This window comes from Drosophila mojavensis, unplaced genomic scaffold (genome assembly GCF_018153725.1).
Source record: "Drosophila mojavensis isolate 15081-1352.22 unplaced genomic scaffold, ASM1815372v1 contig_231, whole genome shotgun sequence".
In the NCBI taxonomy this organism is placed as follows: Eukaryota; Metazoa; Arthropoda; class Insecta; order Diptera; family Drosophilidae; genus Drosophila; species Drosophila mojavensis.
In genome coordinates, this window is record NW_025318772.1 from 1,332,773 (window position 1) to 1,351,560 (window position 18,788).

Sequence of the window (18,788 nt, forward strand, 5' to 3'; positions counted from 1 at the left end):
AAACACACACACACACAGCATCCGTCAAGAGGTCCTTTGGGCCAACCCTTGTTCTTATTATTCGTAGATTCGATTTGGTTTTAGTTTCGGTTTTTTCGATTTCTTTTTTAGCTCACTCTGGGGTGCTTTGTCGAGTGGCAAGTGAGTCGGGTCCTGGCATGTCCTGTCGATAATTAATGTGACAGTTTTTTCTGATCGCCTGGACTCCCCGCTGCAGTGCGCGTCGCATTTCTCGCCGTCTGGCGCCAAGCGGCTGCATATGTTGTTGTTGTTGTTATTGCTGTTGTTGTTGTTGTGTTTTGTCGCCGCACTTTGACCTTTTCGCATGCGCAGCCAAAATAGACGCGTTTGTGCCAATTCTGTCAAGCGCGCAACGGCGCGTTTTGTATCTGACAGATACATTCGCAGCCATAGCTGCAGATACTTTGGTGTTGATTGATGCGCCTCAGCGGACGCAGCATCTCTGTCTGTCTCATGTGTGTACTTTGCGGTCCTTTTGATGGCGCCGCATTTCAAGCATTTTCACTAAGTTGGTCAAGTGGGCGTTCTGACTGGGCGGCCTTTGTACACTTTTCTTATTTTGTTTTTTTTTTTTTTTTTTTTTTGCCGACAATATTACGACAATTAAGCAAAAAGAAGCAACCAGAAGGGACTTGCTTGCTCTATCCGTGTCTCTCTCACGCTCTAGCTTTCTCTAAAGTTCAATTTGAAGCGGTCAAATCTAAAATTCATGATTTCCGCTGAGTTTGAATTGAGTTGGGCAACGGAAGTGGCATCAATTTGTATTGTCTGACATTCGGGTTTTCGGCGAAACTAAGCAAACTTAGTTCCTAACTAGAGAGCATATATCCTATAGTAAACTTTACCATTAATCATTAAAAGAAAGTAAATAATTTGTAATTTAGTTTCTTACTAATCTATTATAAATTTTAACTTCATTAAAAATCAGTTCCTTAAATTAAAAGTCACGCTTGATATATTTGTTGAAAGACATTTTTATTTAATATACAAATTTCATTTTCATAATATATAAATAATAATTTTTGTCTCTAAAATCATTTTCATTTTCTATAATTGTCTACAAGCGTCATCAAAGTTATATATATATATAACTTAATTTTTAAATATTTTTCAATCAGAGTCAGCTGCTAGACAACTTTGTGTTGTATTAAGCAATTTGTTTACGCTTTATTGCAGCTATTTATACAGTGCTCTAAGAGCAGGCGATAAGCAAACAAAATCCCCTGCATCTGGCCATAATAGCTCATTTAAATATATTTATATATAATTATAGATTTCCATTCGAGACACTTTCTCAGCAGCTTAAAATAGATTTTCATGCACTTGCGAATGGCCTACGTTGGCTTTTCGGCCCGTTATTTCAAATGCCAGCCGCATTCTGATCTTGTGACCGTCTGGCAGCTGATTTGATTAGTTGCCTAATGGGGCGGCTAATTGAAAGCCCAAAACGTTTGCCAATTCATAAATTTCAAATGAAAGAGAATGAGAATGAGAATGAGAAAGAGCAAGAGCGAGAGGGAGAGTGATTAAGAGACGGACTGAGCAAAGGGAGGCGTGTGAGTCAGCGCTGTTGGCCAATTAAAATGTTTTAGCCATAAGTATACAAATGTGATTATTAATTTGCATAATTCGAACTGCGACTGGAGTCTCCACGTAAACGGACCGCCCGCAGCGCCCGCCTGCTACACGGCGATCAATTAATGCTCTGTCATGCGAGCCAGAATCAGAGGCCAATGAATATGTTGCCGCATTATCATTGTTATGGTCCTGTTCCAGCTGATAGTGCTGGACCCAAAAAAAAAAAATTCTGTTGGACTTGTGTGGTACCGTTTCATATACCCTGTAGCAACTGACAATAGCCGAGAAGAGGGATATTATGATTTGGAAACAAAACAAAACCGGTAAAAACTTATATCCATTAGATTTTCTATTTTCAAAATGTTATAACTCTTGTTTTTCGTATATTATTCGAGGTTTGCTGGCCTGTTAATAGAGCATCTGCTAGTCCATCATTTGCTATTTGTTGCTCTAATCTTGTTGTAGGCGTGCGTCTAAGCGCTGACCCTTGACCCTTTCCACCTGGCGCCAGCTTTGATAAGGCGGCAAGTGCTCAGCTAATGGCTTTGATAGGCTCGCATTTACAGCTATCTCTGTGGCGTACGACTTCATTTCCTTTCGCTCCGACTGCAATTTTCACTTAATTTAAGGCTAAAATTAGACGAGGGAAATAACAAATAAAAAATAAGGAGAAAATACATTAAAGACGCCACGAGCGAGACACACGCGCCGATTGCCACATTCTGTTGTCATATGTGTGTCGGAAAATTATTCTAGGCTGCGGCCTCTTCCCTAGAAGAATGGCGTCAACATTTCAGCCATATTTCGCAGACGCCCTCCCCAATCCTCAATCTGGCTAGTGAGGCCCTCTAGTTGGTGGACGGCTCATTTCATATCAAATTGGTGTAGCCGGCAGTCGGCGCGACATTTGGGCTGATTAATTTCTAAATTTAATCGTCGACATTTCCACATGGAAGTTGAGTCTCGAAACAATTTTAATTGCCTGACAAGCGAATTAATTCAATGTTGTTAATTGAATTTGATCTAAAGCGCCCAGGCGGCGCATCTAAAGGCCACAGATGCAGACACAGCCCAGTTCTCAGTTCCCATTTCTCAGTTCCCACTTCTTAGTTCCCATTTCTCAGTTCGAAGTTGGCAGCTCTCTCTCTCTCTCTCTCTCTCTCTCTCTCAATCCTTTGTAGCTGCTTTACATTTCTACCTAAACGAAAATAATTGAAGTCTGCGACTTGTTTTGTTGTCCTTTTGTGCGGCTGTCATGTGGCTTTCATAAAGTAGGCAACTTTATGGTCTGGGTCAGGTTCGGGGTCAGGGCCAGTGCTATCGTCAGGGTGCCGGCGTCTATCGATCGCCAACGCCGATAGCGAGCACATCCTGTGATAATGAGCACATTTATCTAACAGATACCCATTCGAGCCAGATACAAAAGCGGCCACCGACAGGAGCCTTCAACAAGGCCGCCAGCCATCCCCAGGCATTTGGTTCTCTACTCAAATATGCTTGGGTTTTCCCGCTCGAGCTTGGCCCAGTCGTTTGTTATGCATATGAGCAGGCATCAACGCAGCCATTCGATTTGTTATTAGCCTCTATGCGATGGCAATTGTATGTATTATGCATAACAGCATGGATGCCATTCACATTAATTGTCCATCAAAATGCCTAAGTAGAGCTCGAAGAATAATCTGTAAAGCATTCTTTTCGCTTAACAGCAGCTGTTAGCGTTACAGATGTTAAGCTATAGCAGTCTCTGTTGTTCGCGCTGTTAAATAATATAGTTTCTACTATAACATACCAGCAAATGCTGTGAGCATAACATTTACATATCTTTAAAGAAATGTTATCAGTCCGAGTTAGCACAGTTAGTTTCCCTATGTATGTTGATTCTGTTAACTTAACAAGCAGATACACATGCGTAAGTAAAGTGCTGTTAACTAACATGGTAACATTTTTATTAACATTTTTCTCTACTTAAGAGTTCTCGTACTTTTGCCTTATTTCTAATAAAATTTTAAGTTATCAAGCTAGTTTTAAACATATTTATATGACGCCCGTTTTCTAGCCAAATAATTTAATTCTAGTTCTCAACTGTTACAGAAAGAATTCGACGACAACTGTGTGTTCAATGAGAACATGGAGCTGCACAACTACAACACATACTCCTCCACATACAACTCGAATGCGAGACGAGTGTTCTATTTGGCGCTGACTGGCCAAGGTGCGCCGCGTCGCACACAAATTCCGGCGACCAGGACATTGGGCAAGCTGTCCACCTACACGAATGCGATCACCGAGACGGTGCCGCAGCAGCGGGTCGAGCAGCTGATAGCCAAGAACTTTGGTGCCAATCGCGTCAAGCATGGCGTGCGCCAACTCTGTGATACCGGCAAGCCGCTGATTGAGCTCATCGATGCGCTGCACTTTAAGCCGCGACCCAAATGCAGCAGCAGCAGCAGCAGCAACAGCAGAAGCAGCAGCAGCAGCAGAAGCAGCAGCAGCAGTAGTAGTAGCAATAGCATTAGTAGTAGTAGTAGCAGTAACGTTCCTGTGCCTGCGTACAGCGCCAGCAGCCTGATTAGTATTAGTAACGGTAGTCAAAGCGACAGCGGCCATATTAGCAGTAGCATTACCAGTAACAATAACAATAACATTAACAGTAGCAGTAGCAGTAGCAGTAGCAGTAGCAGTAGCAATAGCAGTAATCTTAGCAGTAACATAACCCAGCACAAGAGGAAGAAAAAGCTGCGCAAGTGCCGGCCGCACGAGCAGGAGCAAACGCACAACTGTCAGAGGCGTGGCACACTCCAGCGCGGTCCCAAGGCCCAGCTGTGCAAGGACCTGCGCGACGAGGCAGCCAGAACAGGTGCGCCGCCGCCCAAATGTGGCAAGAAGTCCGGCAGCCCTGCAGCCAAACGCAAAGCCGCCGCAGCGTCAGCGTCTGGTGTCGTCGCCAAGGGCGTCATGCAAAGGCCAAGGCCAGGCGGCGCGTCTGGCAAGCGAAAAGCGCCCAAGCAGCGCCCCAACGCACCCAAAAGGCAGCGGCCAGGCAATGCCAGCAAACGCAATAGTACGAGAAAGCTGCAGCGCCTGCTCGACCCGAGCAGCACGACTGTGAGAACGACAACGACGACGAGCACCACAGTGGCCAGCAGCCTGGCAACGCCGGGCTACAGCAACAGCTGGGAGAGCAGCTCATCGCTGCCTGCTCTGGCGCTCAGCGAGACGAGCGATCGGGTCGAGCGCAATGTGCGCATGTCCCACGCCAGCGTTGAGGAGCCACAGAGCGAAGACGATGCGGAGGAGGAGGACGACGACCTGCCGGAGCTGGACTCGCAGGAGGAGCCGGAAAGCAGCTACGAGAATGCCACGCTGGAGGGCCAGGCGCGCGGCTCCGCTGTGGACGACTCGGTCTACTACGATCAGCTTGATTTGTGAGTTTGCCTAAAAAAAAAAAAAAAAAACACAAAAACAAAACTAATACAAATCATTTTTCCAAATTTTACAATTTTCCAAATTATATTTCAATATTGAATTTGTTTCTGGCATACTTTTATTATCTAATTGGCATTAACTTTTATCTATTTACATTTCTCACATTTTGTACTGTTGCGAAATTTTTATTTTTGGTTGTTGTTTTTTATTTCTTTTTTTTTTTCAAAATTAATACTTCGTCTTTAAATGAATTTCAATAATTGGTATTTATAAATATATATATATATTTTTTTTGGTATTTTGAAAACGTACAAAATGTGTCAAATTGTCTAACTGAATATTTGTTTTATTTGTTTTTTAATTATTTTTTTTTTAAAGGCATTAAAATGGAATTGCAAAATGAAAATATTAAGTAATCCCACTATATGACTAAGAAATCGAGCAAGATCTTGTAAAAAGTTTGGCTTGAGTATGCGATATTGTAATTTGCAAGTTTTCATACACCCACACACACCACACAACACACACACATACACGTACGTACATACACACCGAGAAATGCAATACACTGCACAACACACCACACAACCACAAAGCAAAACACCGCATCGAAGATATACATACACCTGATATGTATATGATGTTTATCCAACGACTGTGGTCCCAAAAAGTATTTTTGATGCAGCGCCCAGATGTCGATAATTATCGATAAAAATAATAGCTTGATGCGCGTCTGCAATCGATCACGAATAAGAATATCAAATTAAATGATGTATTACTACAAAACGGAGTCTCGAGTATTTTTTGCTTAAGTGTTTTTCTATTGGCACCGATCCATATAAAGCGAAAATATTTATATACATATATATATCAAATTGCACGCTCATATTATACTTTATTAACAACTATTTTATTTATCGATCAAATAACTCAACTAGCCAAATATACAATTTACTTTAGCTATTTACAGGCTATTCGAAATACTTGAGTCTCTGCTCTTAAACTTTTAAACAAATAACATAAATAATACTCAAAAATACGACCACTCAAAATTGAAGAAAAAGGCAAAAAACAAAATCTGAAACAATGCAAAGCTTGCAAAAGTTATAAAACATGTTTTCCTTATACAGCAAATCAATATTATAAATATAGAAGCAACAGCAAGAGTCTATAAGTACATATGTGCAAAATGTGACAATTCGAATAGTTCGCATGCGAAAATTGTTTTGTAAATAGATTTACGATTGCGATTAGTCAGTCAGACGATTATTATAAATATCCCCACTTATATATAAATACATATATTTATATATTCAATTTAATTGTGGTATTGTCGAACCTCGCTGCCTCTCAGTACGTAGTCTAAGCTATGTGAACCAATCTTAAGTGCGGCAAAACGAAAATCATGAAAATCCTAAAAGCCATAAACGAAACAATAAAGCCAACGAAAAAAACGATAAAACTATTAAAAAAAAAAAAAAAAAAAAAAAATAGAATGAATAATCTTAAAGCAAAAACTCACAAATCAAAAATTGTATTTGAATTAAATACTAGAACTAACCTGTAATTATTTTTATTTATTTGCGTGAAATTATTTGATATAAATTTCATATAATTTTAATATACATTTTTAGGTTATTAATTTATTATATTTTACATTATAAACATATTAAACATTAATTTATAAATTTTAAACTAAGCCCAAAAAATGTAGACTAACAAATTATTGTAGTAATATTTAAACGTACGACGAAAAACACATAAAAAAAATATAAAATTAAGATTATAAAAAATTAAAAAAACAAAAACATGTGTTTGCAATTGAGTGGAATGAAAATAAATATAAAACAAAATGAAAATAATATTTTAATGGTAAGCGTGATGTAGCTAAAAGAAAGGTAGTTAGACAAATTTGAGCTTTTTATTTCTCGATGGGTTGTCTCATTTTTTGTTTAATTTTTTCTTGCATGGTAATTAAAAATTTAATTTAGAAAAAATAATCATTTGACATTTTGCACGAAACAAAACATAACAAAAGAATATTGTAAAATGAAATGCAAACTACAAAATTTCATAAAATTATTTGATATTTGGCATGCGATTCATTTTTATGCCCCTCGTTGCTCTTCCCCTGTTACCTTTTAATCTTTGATCTAACCGAAAATATTATTAAATTCCATATTCTATACACTTTCCAGCCTCCAATTGTTGCTGTTGCAGTTGCTGGTAATGCTCTGTGTGGAGCGCAGTGCCGCCCTCTGAGTCTCCGGATAATAAAATACCAATAGAACTACCTATCGACTACCTAGACGCACCCACCGATATGCACGTGCTATAGTTCCTGATCTAATGTAGCCATAAGTTACGTTTTCAAACTGTATATACGCATACATAGATCTTAATTATAGTTATTAGATAGAGCATGATTTTTGTTTAACTTAAGTACATTTTATATATTTATTTTAAGACTGAAGACTATGGATACACAAAGATATTGAAATTTCATGAAATAAATTATACTATGCTGAAAACATTCTACAAATATTAATGGTGTTTATTTTCCATGCGAACCCCTTCATTTGCTAAAAATCTGTTGGAGAAAATGGTAAATGAAGTCAAATGCTACAGAGAGAGAGAGAGAGAGAGAAAGAGAGAGAGAGAGAGAGAGAGAGAGAGAAAGAGAGAGAGAGAGCGTCTTTTATTATCTTCGTATATTTAGCTATCTCTTTACCCGACAGTCAAAGACCTCTCCGTTGTCGTAACAGACAGGCAAGCTAGCACGTGTGACAATAGCCGCGATCATGTGGTGTGCGGTGTGCGCTCAGCTCTAATTGAGTAACAGTGAGAATAATTACAATTTGCGCTCAAATTGCGACAAACATTTATAGTATCAATTTTATACAGACTGCCCCGTTGTGAAAATACATGCGAAGCGAGGAGACTCTGCACCCACAAACCCCAGCTATATACATATGTGAGACCAGTCACGTAGGCCTTGAATTGTTGTTGCTGTTTTTGCCGTTTCTGCTGCTGCTGCTGCTGCTGCTGTTGCTGTCGTCGATCGCTCAAGTTCCCACATTCATTCACTTAACTCTGCTCAAAATTTCGCATGAATAGACGAAACCTGAGGCAGAATATGGGCAAACGCAGCAGCCAAAGCACAAAAGCTCTCCGGCACTTGGCAACAAACAGAGAAGAAAAGTGTTTGCTAGAGATGAGAGCAGATCAATGCTATTCTTATGATATATTAACATATCTAAGTTATGTATGTCAGTTAGGCCAATAATGATTTATAAATTGAATGGTATGGTAAATAAAGTAGCAAACTATAGCTTAACATTGTAATTACTAAATTTAAATATTTGTTATTTGAATATTATATTATTAATAAATGTTTTTACAATTATTTTAAAATATATTACTGATATATATTATAGGTATATATTTTTCAACTAATTTTCGTGCTCGCAGCCATTCATCGGTTAATTTTTACCCCATCTCCAGCTTTGCAGCGGCAAAAAAGCACAAAAGTCAGCATAAAGCATAAATCGCAAAGCACTTTGGTTGATGACGTAGCAGTCAACGTCGCAGTCGACGTCACTCGGCACGCGCAAAATTTGCCAAAAAAAAGAAAAAGAAAGCAAAAAAAAAAATAGGAATATTTTTTTATTATCTGCTTATCAGGGAAACCTGAAGATCACAATGACACGGCGAAGGCGCTTGCTCTGCCTTCCGTTCCGCAACTCTCTCTCTCTCTCGCTGTCTCTCTCTCTTCTCTCTCTCTATTTTTTCTATGTTGTTTCTTTGCTCCCATTCAATGCGCAATGCGCTGATAAATGCTGTCGGCTGATTAGAAGTCTGTAGAAATTCAAAAAAGAATCTATCAGCTGGGGTTTTTGTTTTTGTTTACCTTTCACTTTTGCAATCGCGTCAGCTGATCGCACCGGCCTACCCGTTTCTAATTGGACTATCGCTAAACAACCTTTTCGTCTACTTTTATCTACCATTTGCTGTACATATAAGACACGCTTTTACGTTTTGTAACGCTTTTCGTCGGCTATTTTGTAACGGCTTTTAATCCGTATTGTGATGGGTCGCGTGTAACTTGTATGTACATATGTATGTATGTATGTTTTCTGATTAGATAATGTAAACGTGTATATTTATGTAGATCGTACCTGAAGTAAAATGCTTTTTGGGCAAGCAACCGATGCAAGTGAAGGTCATTCTCTAAGATTGGGACTCTTCGGCTTTAATTTTACCTCTGAAAAATAGAGAACCAATAAATTGCTATTAGAATGTGAGGGGTTTTAGAAGCGATCAGAATCAGATCAGAATTTAATCAGAATCGAGCTATGGGCGTATGCCAGCATTTTAATGTAAAATATTGATTGTCATCCTGACCAAAATTGACCAACATAAGCTTGAATCTTATCTTAAAAGTCTTTATATTAAATTAGGGTATTGTACTTTCAGCTCTACGTCGGTTTATCTCAGCTGCAAATTTCTGCAATCAACTGTTTATTTGCTTTTGTAGCTTTTCACAAATTTATGGCCAGTCGAGTATACAGTTTCTGATTTCTAGTCTTTTCATGGGTGTTGCGCTGTCTACGTGACGTATAGAAAATACACCATACCAGGTGAGACTCGCCCCAGCAGCAGCAGCGGCAGTGGAACAGAACAGCTGGCTTCCCACCTGCCCACCTCAACTGCAATTATTGAATGCCAATATCAATGCCAATGCTAATATTAGCAGGCGAATCTAATGAAGAGATTAGATAGCCAATATAGCCAACCGGTTAATGACGGGCTAAAAATATTTACGTGAATTCAATAAATTCAATTAACAACGATAATATCGCTGCTTTGGATATGTAACTAACTCTGTTAAATTAGCCAAAATGGGCAGCGATATTCAATGAATGAAATGAATAGCTTTCGGTTTCCCCATTTCTGAAATATTTCTCCGTCTATACAGGTCTTGATATTAGAGAGGGAGAAAATCGTAGGCATTGCAAATTTATATTCCACTTGTGTTAATATTTTGACAGTTACTGTGAGAAGTGTGGTAAAATGTTATGAAAAGTGTTGAGAATGGAGTTAAATTCAATTAAACAGATTTTAATTAAACCAACATGACGGAAATGTCAGCATTATTATTCATGATATTCATATAACTCCTCTGCCTCCCTCTCTCTTTATTTTATTTGCGGGTTGCCTTTCTAGTTCATGGCCTGCGTTTGCGTGAATATGATGAATAAGCTTAATTGGATTAGCGTCGCCGAGCTCTGTCCCGGCTTGGCTCGCTTTTCCCGTTCTGGCAGCAGGCGCAATGGGTGCACAGCCGGAAAACTAGTAAAATCTAATGCTGTAACCCGATTGCATAACATGTCGGATGCGTGTGAAAATTGACATTTAGAATCATTTAGTAAGAGCTAAGATGCAGCCAGCATAATATTTCCACAAAATAATTCTCTTAAATAGCTTGTCAATCAGACGTAGTCAAATATTAAAAGAGAAAAAAAAATTTTTAAAAAATCAAGAAACAAAAAAACCACTTGGAGATGCGGGGCATCGATCCCCGTACCTCTCACATGCTAAGCGAGCGCTCTACCATCTGAGCTACATCCCCTGTTGAATGCGTTGTAGTTTTGATTCTATTTAAGGGCCTCTGCACTATACAAAACCGGTTAAAAATAAAAGCAGTAGACAGCCCTTGAGAAAACAAAAAAGCTTTTCACGTGAAAGCTTTAAGCTTTAATTCTAAGTGTTTTAACTTATTGGTAAAATAAATATTGCAACATAAGCAGCAATGTTGGGAGATAATAGCAACTACATTGTATACTATACTATAAAATAAAAAAATAATAAAAAGAATGTTCCCGCCCGGGTTCGAACCGGGGACCTTGTGCGTGTGAAGCACACGTGATAACCACTACACTACGGAAACTTGCATAGATGAAGCAGCCAAACCGTGTTGAACTTTCACATCAAATGAAAAGCAAAGGCAAAGCAGACTTCATTAATTTTCAAGCGAGAACAGCAAAATAAACAAAGTCGTTAAAACAACAAAGTCTGTTAAATGATTCGGAAAAGCACTGCACACTTTTATATATAGCTATATCTATAGAACCTGAAAATGTTAATTAGAACGAAGAATCTGTCAATATAGCCCATTAAGCTTGAGAGAGTTCTTGCTTCAAGTCTATAGCTATTCAATAGAACATTCCGCTTCCGCTATGGGTGGCATGCGTTGAGTGCGCTGCTCAATAAAAGGCGCTGGGGTCAATAAATGAAAACCATAAAAGTGTCAGGACTGGAAGTCATGCAGGGGCTGACATTGGCGGCTCGTTAAACAGCAACAGTTGAAATCGGTGCGTGTGTGCCGAGGGTTGTATGTTTATAAATATAACACAACATACACGCACACACACACCTAAATGATCGTAAAACGAGGCTCATTAAAACTAAATAAAACTACCTTAAGGTGCAGGCGTGTGTGTATTTACATGCATTTACTACATGTGTTGCTTGCGTGTAAACTGGCCTCTACACGCATGAACTTGATAAAAAACAAAAAAGGGAAAAGTTACACATGTAAGCAACTAAATATAGCAATAAAATTGCGTGCAAATAATAATTGTGGAAAAATGAAAAGAGAAACAAAAGACTTGTTCCCGCCCGGGTTCGAACCGGGGACCTTGTGCGTGTGAAGCACACGTGATAACCGCTACACTACGGAAACACTTGAGGATCGAGCGGCATGAAACTCTGTTCGTAACTAGCCGCCCCGACGCGTCGTCTATTACAGGGAAACCGATTCACTTTTCCTGCCAGCAATTAATCAGCGTTTAATTTACATATTTTCCAAATAGGAAAATTAATGACAACGCTAATAGACGTGAGCTTTATTTATGGGCACTGCGATAAGCAGCGGAGTAAAAGTGTTTGCCTGGTCCAGACCAGGCCAAACGAGACAGGCAGGCAGCAAAGTCTATTAGATTTAGGTCTTTCATACATATACATATATTGATAAATTTATTTCAGGGTCTATGAACTTGTGTGTGTGAATGTGCGTGATTCTCATTGTGCGTGCGCAACAGGTGTATTTCAGATTTTGGCTTAAATTGATGTGTTGGTTGCGAACTCTTGCTCTCTTACACTTAGACCAAAACTTTGTCAGCAAGTCGATTGTGCTCTGTACCTTTGTTCGCATAAGTGTGCGAGTTTAATGTGATTAAATAATGAAATAAAGTTATTTCTCTGCAATGCTAAGCGCATTTGTCGTCAGCCGTCGTGCGGACAAACGCGCAAATTCAAGGGCAATAAGCCACTTACGTGGCCAAAGAAGGAAATGCCCTATCAGAGGCGCGCTCTCTCAGTGTGTGGCCGCAAGGGCATGGTAAAACGTAAGAAATTGGCAATTAGTTAGGGCCTAAAATGCTTGCAAATTGCAGTTGGCCAACTGATTAGCCACAAGCCAGGCGATACAAGTGACAACTGAACATGGAAAACTAATTTATCTGTGGAAAGGGACGCAAATAACAACTGAACTGGTAAGCAATACAATGTGCCTTCTATATGTATTCATATATGTATATGTATATGCAAAGGCATATATGAAGAATCGGTTATGTCTCTCAATGAAAGCGACACATGTAAAGACCTTGACCGCAACGCAACGGTAATATGAAACCCGCTAAAAAATGGTACTTTATAACAGGCCAAAAGTGATTGCAACTACGCTAACAACATTTTGCTCTTAACAAGTTTTTGAATACCCTCACAAAGGGCATGAGACATCGCTGACGATGTATGTAACACATTCTAATCTGTAGATTTTAAGCTTGAAGATTTCTGAGATTTTTGATATTCTTCTATATTGTTTGTCTTATTCTATATTAGTATTGATATTAATAAATTACCTTTCATATATTATATTTTTAAGGTAATTAGTTTTACTTACCGTCATATTTATAAAAGAAGGCTCTCAGTGTTTAAATTTTTGATTTATTCGATTCAATGTAATAATTAAAATCTCAAAATATCTAAATATTTTTTCAAAGATATTCTAAAAGGATTTTTTGCTAAAACAACGAATTATTAATATTTTTAACATATAAAACTGAATATATATACAAAGCTTACTACGCTTTAAGTTTACAGTAATATCATTTCTGAAATATTTCCCCGTCTATACAGGTCTCGTTATTAGAGAGGGAGAAAATCGTGGGCATTGCAAATTTATATTCCACTTGTGTTACTATTTTGACAGCAACTGTGAGAAGTGTGGTAAAATGTTATGAAAAGTGTTGAGAATGGAGTTAAATTCAATTAAATAGATTTTAATTAAACCAACATGACGGAAATGTCAGCAATATTATTCATGATATTCATAAGTTAACAGTAATATCTTTGACTATTATATCAAATATCGAAAAGCTGAAAGCTCATAATTTAAAATCTTTTTTTTTAATATTTAAATATAATACTCTCTGTCAAAAGGCCTATCTGCAAGGGTATTTGGCGTCTGTTCATCTTAATGCTAACAGTTTTTTGTTGTTTCTTTTCATTTCATATTTTTTGCCGGCCTGCGGTCCTCGGGACGTGTTAAGGAATTGCTGTCTATCGCAGCATCTGCGATATGAGCGAACAACTTGGCCGGTTTTCATCTTGGGCCAACGGGCACAGGCCGTATCACTTGTTGGCTCTGGCTTATTACTGACCAAGTTATGCAGCAGCTACAGCTGCAGCTACAGCCATGTGTCATGTTAGCCCGTTGGCGACTACAACTTGGCAATGTGTTGGCCGCCCCCTTCCCTACGCCTCGTCACACATTTCACACCTCCCACAATGGGGGGGCAGGCCAAGGAGGAGGCGGGGCTGCGCCCAGGCGGACTCCTGTTGCTGCAGGCGCCAGGCGAACCAAAACAGCTGGCTGCCTGGTTGGCTGGTTGGCTAATCAGCCAGTTGGCCACATCAGCAGCCACATTGATATTGTTGTTAGGTTCTCTCTCTCTTTCTCTCTCACTCTCTGTTTTGCATATGCCCATTAAAGCTTTATCAATGGGGTATATCTGGCGAGTGCCTAGATATATAATGTGAAGAGATATTTTGGTGTAAATAGCACGAAGTGTTTTACCTGGTTTATTTGCCTTTATTCATGACATTATTATTATATTATTATTAAATTATAACATCTCTTTTGATAACAGGTTTGATAATATTCGATTAAAAGCTGATCGTCGACTCCAAAATTGATATACGAGTTTATATATACATCATTTACATATAAAAGACGAAAAATTAATTAGAAATATGGCATAAAAGAAGAGAAGAATGAGTACGAAGAAGCAGTAAAAATAATAATAGCTAAAGGGTAATGGGTACCCCATAGTCATTCATTCACGGTTGTTTTCTTTCTTCCTGCCTCTCTCTCCATCTCTCTTTTGCCTGACGCTGCGGAGCTCGGCTAGCATCTTCATCTTTATTAATCGGTACATTTATTTGATTATCTTACCCAAAGCCAGCTCCTTGGCTGGGGAGTCCGACCACTCGACGTTGAGATTTATGCCCTGGCCGTGTTATTTACGCGCTAATCATGCAACACTTTTCATTTTGACACGTTTGGGCGGCTCTCATGAAAAGCACCGCCAGCGGTAATTATGTAAATTTCCAAGTTGTTGTTGTTTCCTTACATTGACCATGGGCCGGGGGCAAAGAATTTTATGATCTATGCTGCTTGATTCGTGCTTAGAAATGAACACAAATTGATAAAAGCAACAACAGCAACAACGACGACAACAACAACAACAACAACAACAACAACAACAACAACAACAACAACAAAACATTGGGCCACTATTTTTATAGCCCAAGCGGCGATCGATGCATCGTTCCCATTTTGCGATCGATCCGTTTGTTTTCACTGAGCGAACACGTCGCTAACATAAATTAAGCAGCTCGATGAAGCGGACGGTGTGGGGACACAGCGTCCAAGATGGAGGCTGGAGCCGTTGATGAGGTGCAAGGATCCGCTCTGAAATTCCACGGAAAATGCGCTGCGTGTTTTGACACCAAACATCCGCCCCAAAGCCGCAATCGCATTAGCTTCTGCAGCGAGAGGGGGGTTATTTATGGAAAGGGGATTGGGTATTTAATACGCCTCGGTTTGGGTAGGTTCCTCAAACGGCTCAGACGTTGAGCTTGTTAGCTCATGCGCATGACTGCAATTTAAGCGCCATAAATTGTGGGCTCTCAACATTCTCCCTTGTAGCTGGCAAAGTGTCAAACTCGAAAACAGGGTATGCGACAGAGGGGTATACTGCATGGTGTATGCGATGCAGAAGTGGATCTGGGTTGTAAGCAAATTTATTTAAATATTTGTAAAGTATTTTGAAAGATAATCTGTAAATTCATTTAAGTTGCGAATTCGAATTAAATACTTTTATTTAGCTAGCGACTTTTCGTGAGCCATGATTAATACTATTCCTGAAGCGAGGAGAGTATGTTGGTTTTGTTCATTTTCTGTCCAGCTATATGGTATTTTACCTATGTGTATACCCTCCTCATATAAAGAGTTAAGTTTATTAGATATATTTGATAATTGACGATTGGAAATCGAGAGTTACTATACAGTTTGCATTTAAACACAGTGTTAACCCACTATAGAAGCAAAAAACTAGACTATATGACTCACATATGACAGAAATATTCCTAAATTCTATATTATCCCCACTTTTTTTTTGTTTTTACCAAGAAATATACCTAAATTCTTCTATAATATCCCCATTTTCTTTTTTTTAGCAAGTAAAACATCTTGTAGATAGAGAACGGTTAATATGTAACCATTTGCTTCCTTCTTTACCTGAAGCTCTCGCCAGGAGCTTGTTTTCTCAGGATGCAATTGTTTTATTAATAATTGTTGTACGTGTAGCTTAAATTTGCTTAAAATATTCCCCAAATCAAAGTCAATTGAAAAGAGCAGTTAGAATCGTAGACTTGCATTTGACTGCGTGAATTTGGCTTTGCGCATTCATAAACGTCCAGGCTCTCATCATCACGATAATTATTTCGCCTAGCAAGAATCAAATTGGGGTTTCTATAACTCCTTTGGACCTTATCTTCCTTGAAATTCGTCGTTGATTTCTCCGGAAGCTTTGCCTAGCACAATTGGTTGGATTTGTTGATTTCGTTATGGAGTTAACTCTATTGCTTACCGTATAAACGATTTTCGAATGCACGAGCGCGTTTCGGCCAATCTATATAGTTATACACATAGAATCCAATAAGAAGAGGCGCTTGAAATGCTGTGGATCCCAGACAAGTTCTTAAATGAGTAACAAGTTTTTTATAAAAATATGCCATTATTATCTGTATAATTTTGTTTAGGGTTAAAATTTGTGAGTGACAGTCAAGTCTTTGGGAATTTTAATAAAATATTTATATATGTGAATACATACATATGCATATTCCTAGGGTATATTCCATTCGAATCTGCATACAGAAAATTAATTAGAATCCACATTAATTATGGCTTTACTATGCCATGTAGAGCTGTTAGAGAGGCAATATGCTGACCATTGGGTGAGTTCTTTGCTTTGACATATGCAAATCGTAGAGCTAATTAAGCAATACTTCATGTAGCATAGACGACAGGCATAAAAACAAAGATTTTCTGCCTTGACAATTCTTTATATAATGACAATTCGTTATAAGCACGATCAACGGCAAGTTCATATAGTAAGGCCTGTTGTCAAATGCGTGTAACTGACAAACTGGTCGACAGTTGCTAATGAATTAATCAGCGAGAGCTTAGTTCATGAGTTCTGATCTATATCGCGACGATCGCTGATCGTAAATTGCAGATCGTAGATCGTAGATTGTGGATTGTAGATTGTAGATTGTAGATTGTAGCTGGTTGGTAATGATCGATCAAAGAATCAGTCGCTGGCATTTAATTATACATAGACACATTATTCTAAGTGGCATTACTGACAAATGATAATTGGTATTTGCATGACAATTAGAGGTGCTACAGCCCCCTCTCTCTCTATCTCGCTCGCTCTCTCTCTCTATTTCCCTGTGAATAAGATCAGTCAGGTTTTGCCAAGTTAGCCAAAGCTGGCCAAGGCGCCAGGCAGCTTTGATATGTTGCCCCATGCCTGGTGCCCGGTGCCCGGTGCCGAGACTAATGCAATTGGTTATGGCTTGCACTTCCTGCATATTTGATACGCCTGAACAGACAGCGGCCGAGGCAAATACCACGATCATCAACGGCAAGAGCAGCAACAGGAAAGCGACATGATCGCTGGCATGATCAATGACAAATGCATCTAAATGCCCCCCAAAAAGATTGTGTTTCATGAACTTGAACTTGACATTGAAAACAATAACTCGCAACTGTCAATCAACCTAAGAGCTCCCGATCATTATCAATGATCCTCTGCGATCCCAAATGAAATTAATTTCTCAGTGTCTAAGTGCCCGTTTAATTGTTTTTTCTGCTTCTGCTTCTGCTTCTGCTTCTGCTGCTGCTGCGGCTGCTCTTGTTGGGCGTATCCAAACATTGAGTTTATTTTTAGGGTTTGCACCCAAGCGGCGATCGTGATTCATGCGGCGACGAGGAGGGGGCAATGTATCCAATTGCAATGCTGACAAGATCACGTACAAAGTGCAACTTGGCTTAGCTGTCAATCAAATGCTACATGCGATCAGTTTGCGTTTGGGGGACTAACCCTCAACAGAAATGGAAAGGTTAAAGGGTTGTTGAACTGAAAATGGGGCTAATCTATGCCACTATGAATTTAGATGTCACACAGAGGGTTGACAGATTTCTGATCGGTTGATCAATTTCATTTGAGCGAAGGCGACGAGAGAATTAACTAACAGCTAGCTGTGTAGGAGTGTCTGTGTTAGCTATAGGCTGAGATATAAGTGATCGATAAAGATATTTGGGTTACGCATTAATATAATGATCATTATTTCATAATGTGATTCACTATGTAAAGAGGAATAACTGATAAGGCTTTCTTTAGAGACTGATTATACAAATTCAATCCAATCTTTATTATAAATCCCTCAATATAAAGTAGTAGCTACAGCACTACTTGTGGTCCTAGAATATTTTGGCTGCTGAAAAACACTTTTTTATAATTATACAATAAAAAGCTCAGGCTTTTCTATATATTATTTATGGTGCTCCAAGCTGGCGACTCTACAGCTAAAACCATTAAAATTCTCACAGAAGTAAGTGGAGAGCTCTCAACTGTTTAGACTGATATCTAAACAACTGGCTGACTACTGCAAATACGGACCGTTCTATATTAAAGCAGGTTCCTCTTTAATATTTAGGTGCCAGCATATCGCAATTGTTGGCTAATCAATTCGAGATAAGCACGTGATAATGGAAAAAATAAATGCATAGTCCGTAAAAAAAAATAAAAAATTGAAGACGAATACTAACGACTATCTAAAACAACTTTCGGCCAGTTAGTGCTTCCGCCGCGATTCAGCAATTGATTTTACTCTGCAAAGTATATGGCGTTAAGGTATATATGTTAAAGTATATATGATATATGAATTTCATCAGCGTTATACTCAGGTTAGAGTGTATATTCTGTACTATGCATTTAATAAACTTTATACTCATGCTAGAGTATATACATTTGATGAATTTTATATTGAGGTTGCTCTAGTGAAAACTGAACTCTTACAAAAGAAATATAAGGGTATCTTTGCTTCAGCTTGCCTTTACTTAGCCA

At 38.8% G+C, this 18,788-nt stretch overlaps 1 protein-coding gene, 2 long non-coding RNA genes and 3 other non-coding genes across 11 annotated transcripts in view; 1 reads left to right on the forward strand and 5 right to left on the reverse strand.

Moving 5' to 3' along the window:
• LOC6574576 (uncharacterized protein DDB_G0271670) overlaps positions 1–7,569 on the forward strand; it is a 58,395-nt gene extending 50,826 nt beyond the window's left edge. The window contains exons 4-5 of one of the 3 annotated variants that reach the window (XM_002000583.4): positions 3,691–5,024; positions 7,224–7,569. In XM_002000583.4, the coding sequence (XP_002000619.2) occupies positions 3,691–5,024; positions 7,224–7,287 (1,398 nt within the window). In that variant the 3' untranslated portion in view covers positions 7,288–7,569. Of the gene's footprint in view, positions 1–3,690; positions 5,025–5,403; positions 6,517–7,223 lie in introns of those variants that run through there. The other 2 variants (XM_032733532.2, XM_044007934.1) reach the window with 2 other exon arrangements.
• On the reverse strand, positions 1,924–13,295 carry LOC116804857. 4 transcript variants are annotated; one of them, XR_006356848.1, is made up of 3 exons: positions 12,992–13,295; positions 9,204–9,289; positions 1,924–2,229 (listed from the first exon to the last, which is right to left on the reverse strand). It is a non-coding gene; the product is annotated as an uncharacterized LOC116804857 (long non-coding RNA). The 4 variants fall into 4 exon arrangements; XR_004364876.2 differs by lacking the exon at positions 12,992–13,295 and adding an exon at positions 9,663–9,770; XR_006356849.1 differs by lacking the exons at positions 1,924–2,229; positions 12,992–13,295 and adding exons at positions 8,675–8,883; positions 9,663–9,777.
• Positions 10,585–10,657, reverse strand: Trnaa-agc. The gene has a single exon. It is a non-coding gene; the product is annotated as a tRNA-Ala (tRNA).
• Positions 10,903–10,975, reverse strand: Trnav-cac. Its single transcript has one exon. It is a non-coding gene; the product is annotated as a tRNA-Val (tRNA).
• Trnav-cac lies at positions 11,698–11,770 on the reverse strand. Its single transcript has one exon. It is a non-coding gene; the product is annotated as a tRNA-Val (tRNA).
• Positions 13,296–15,851: 2,556 nt separating the features above from the next.
• LOC116804858 lies at positions 15,852–17,850 on the reverse strand. Its single transcript, XR_004364877.2, has 2 exons — positions 16,245–17,850; positions 15,852–16,188 (listed from the first exon to the last, which is right to left on the reverse strand). It is a non-coding gene; the product is annotated as an uncharacterized LOC116804858 (long non-coding RNA).
• Between the last annotated feature and the right edge of the window lie 938 nt (positions 17,851–18,788).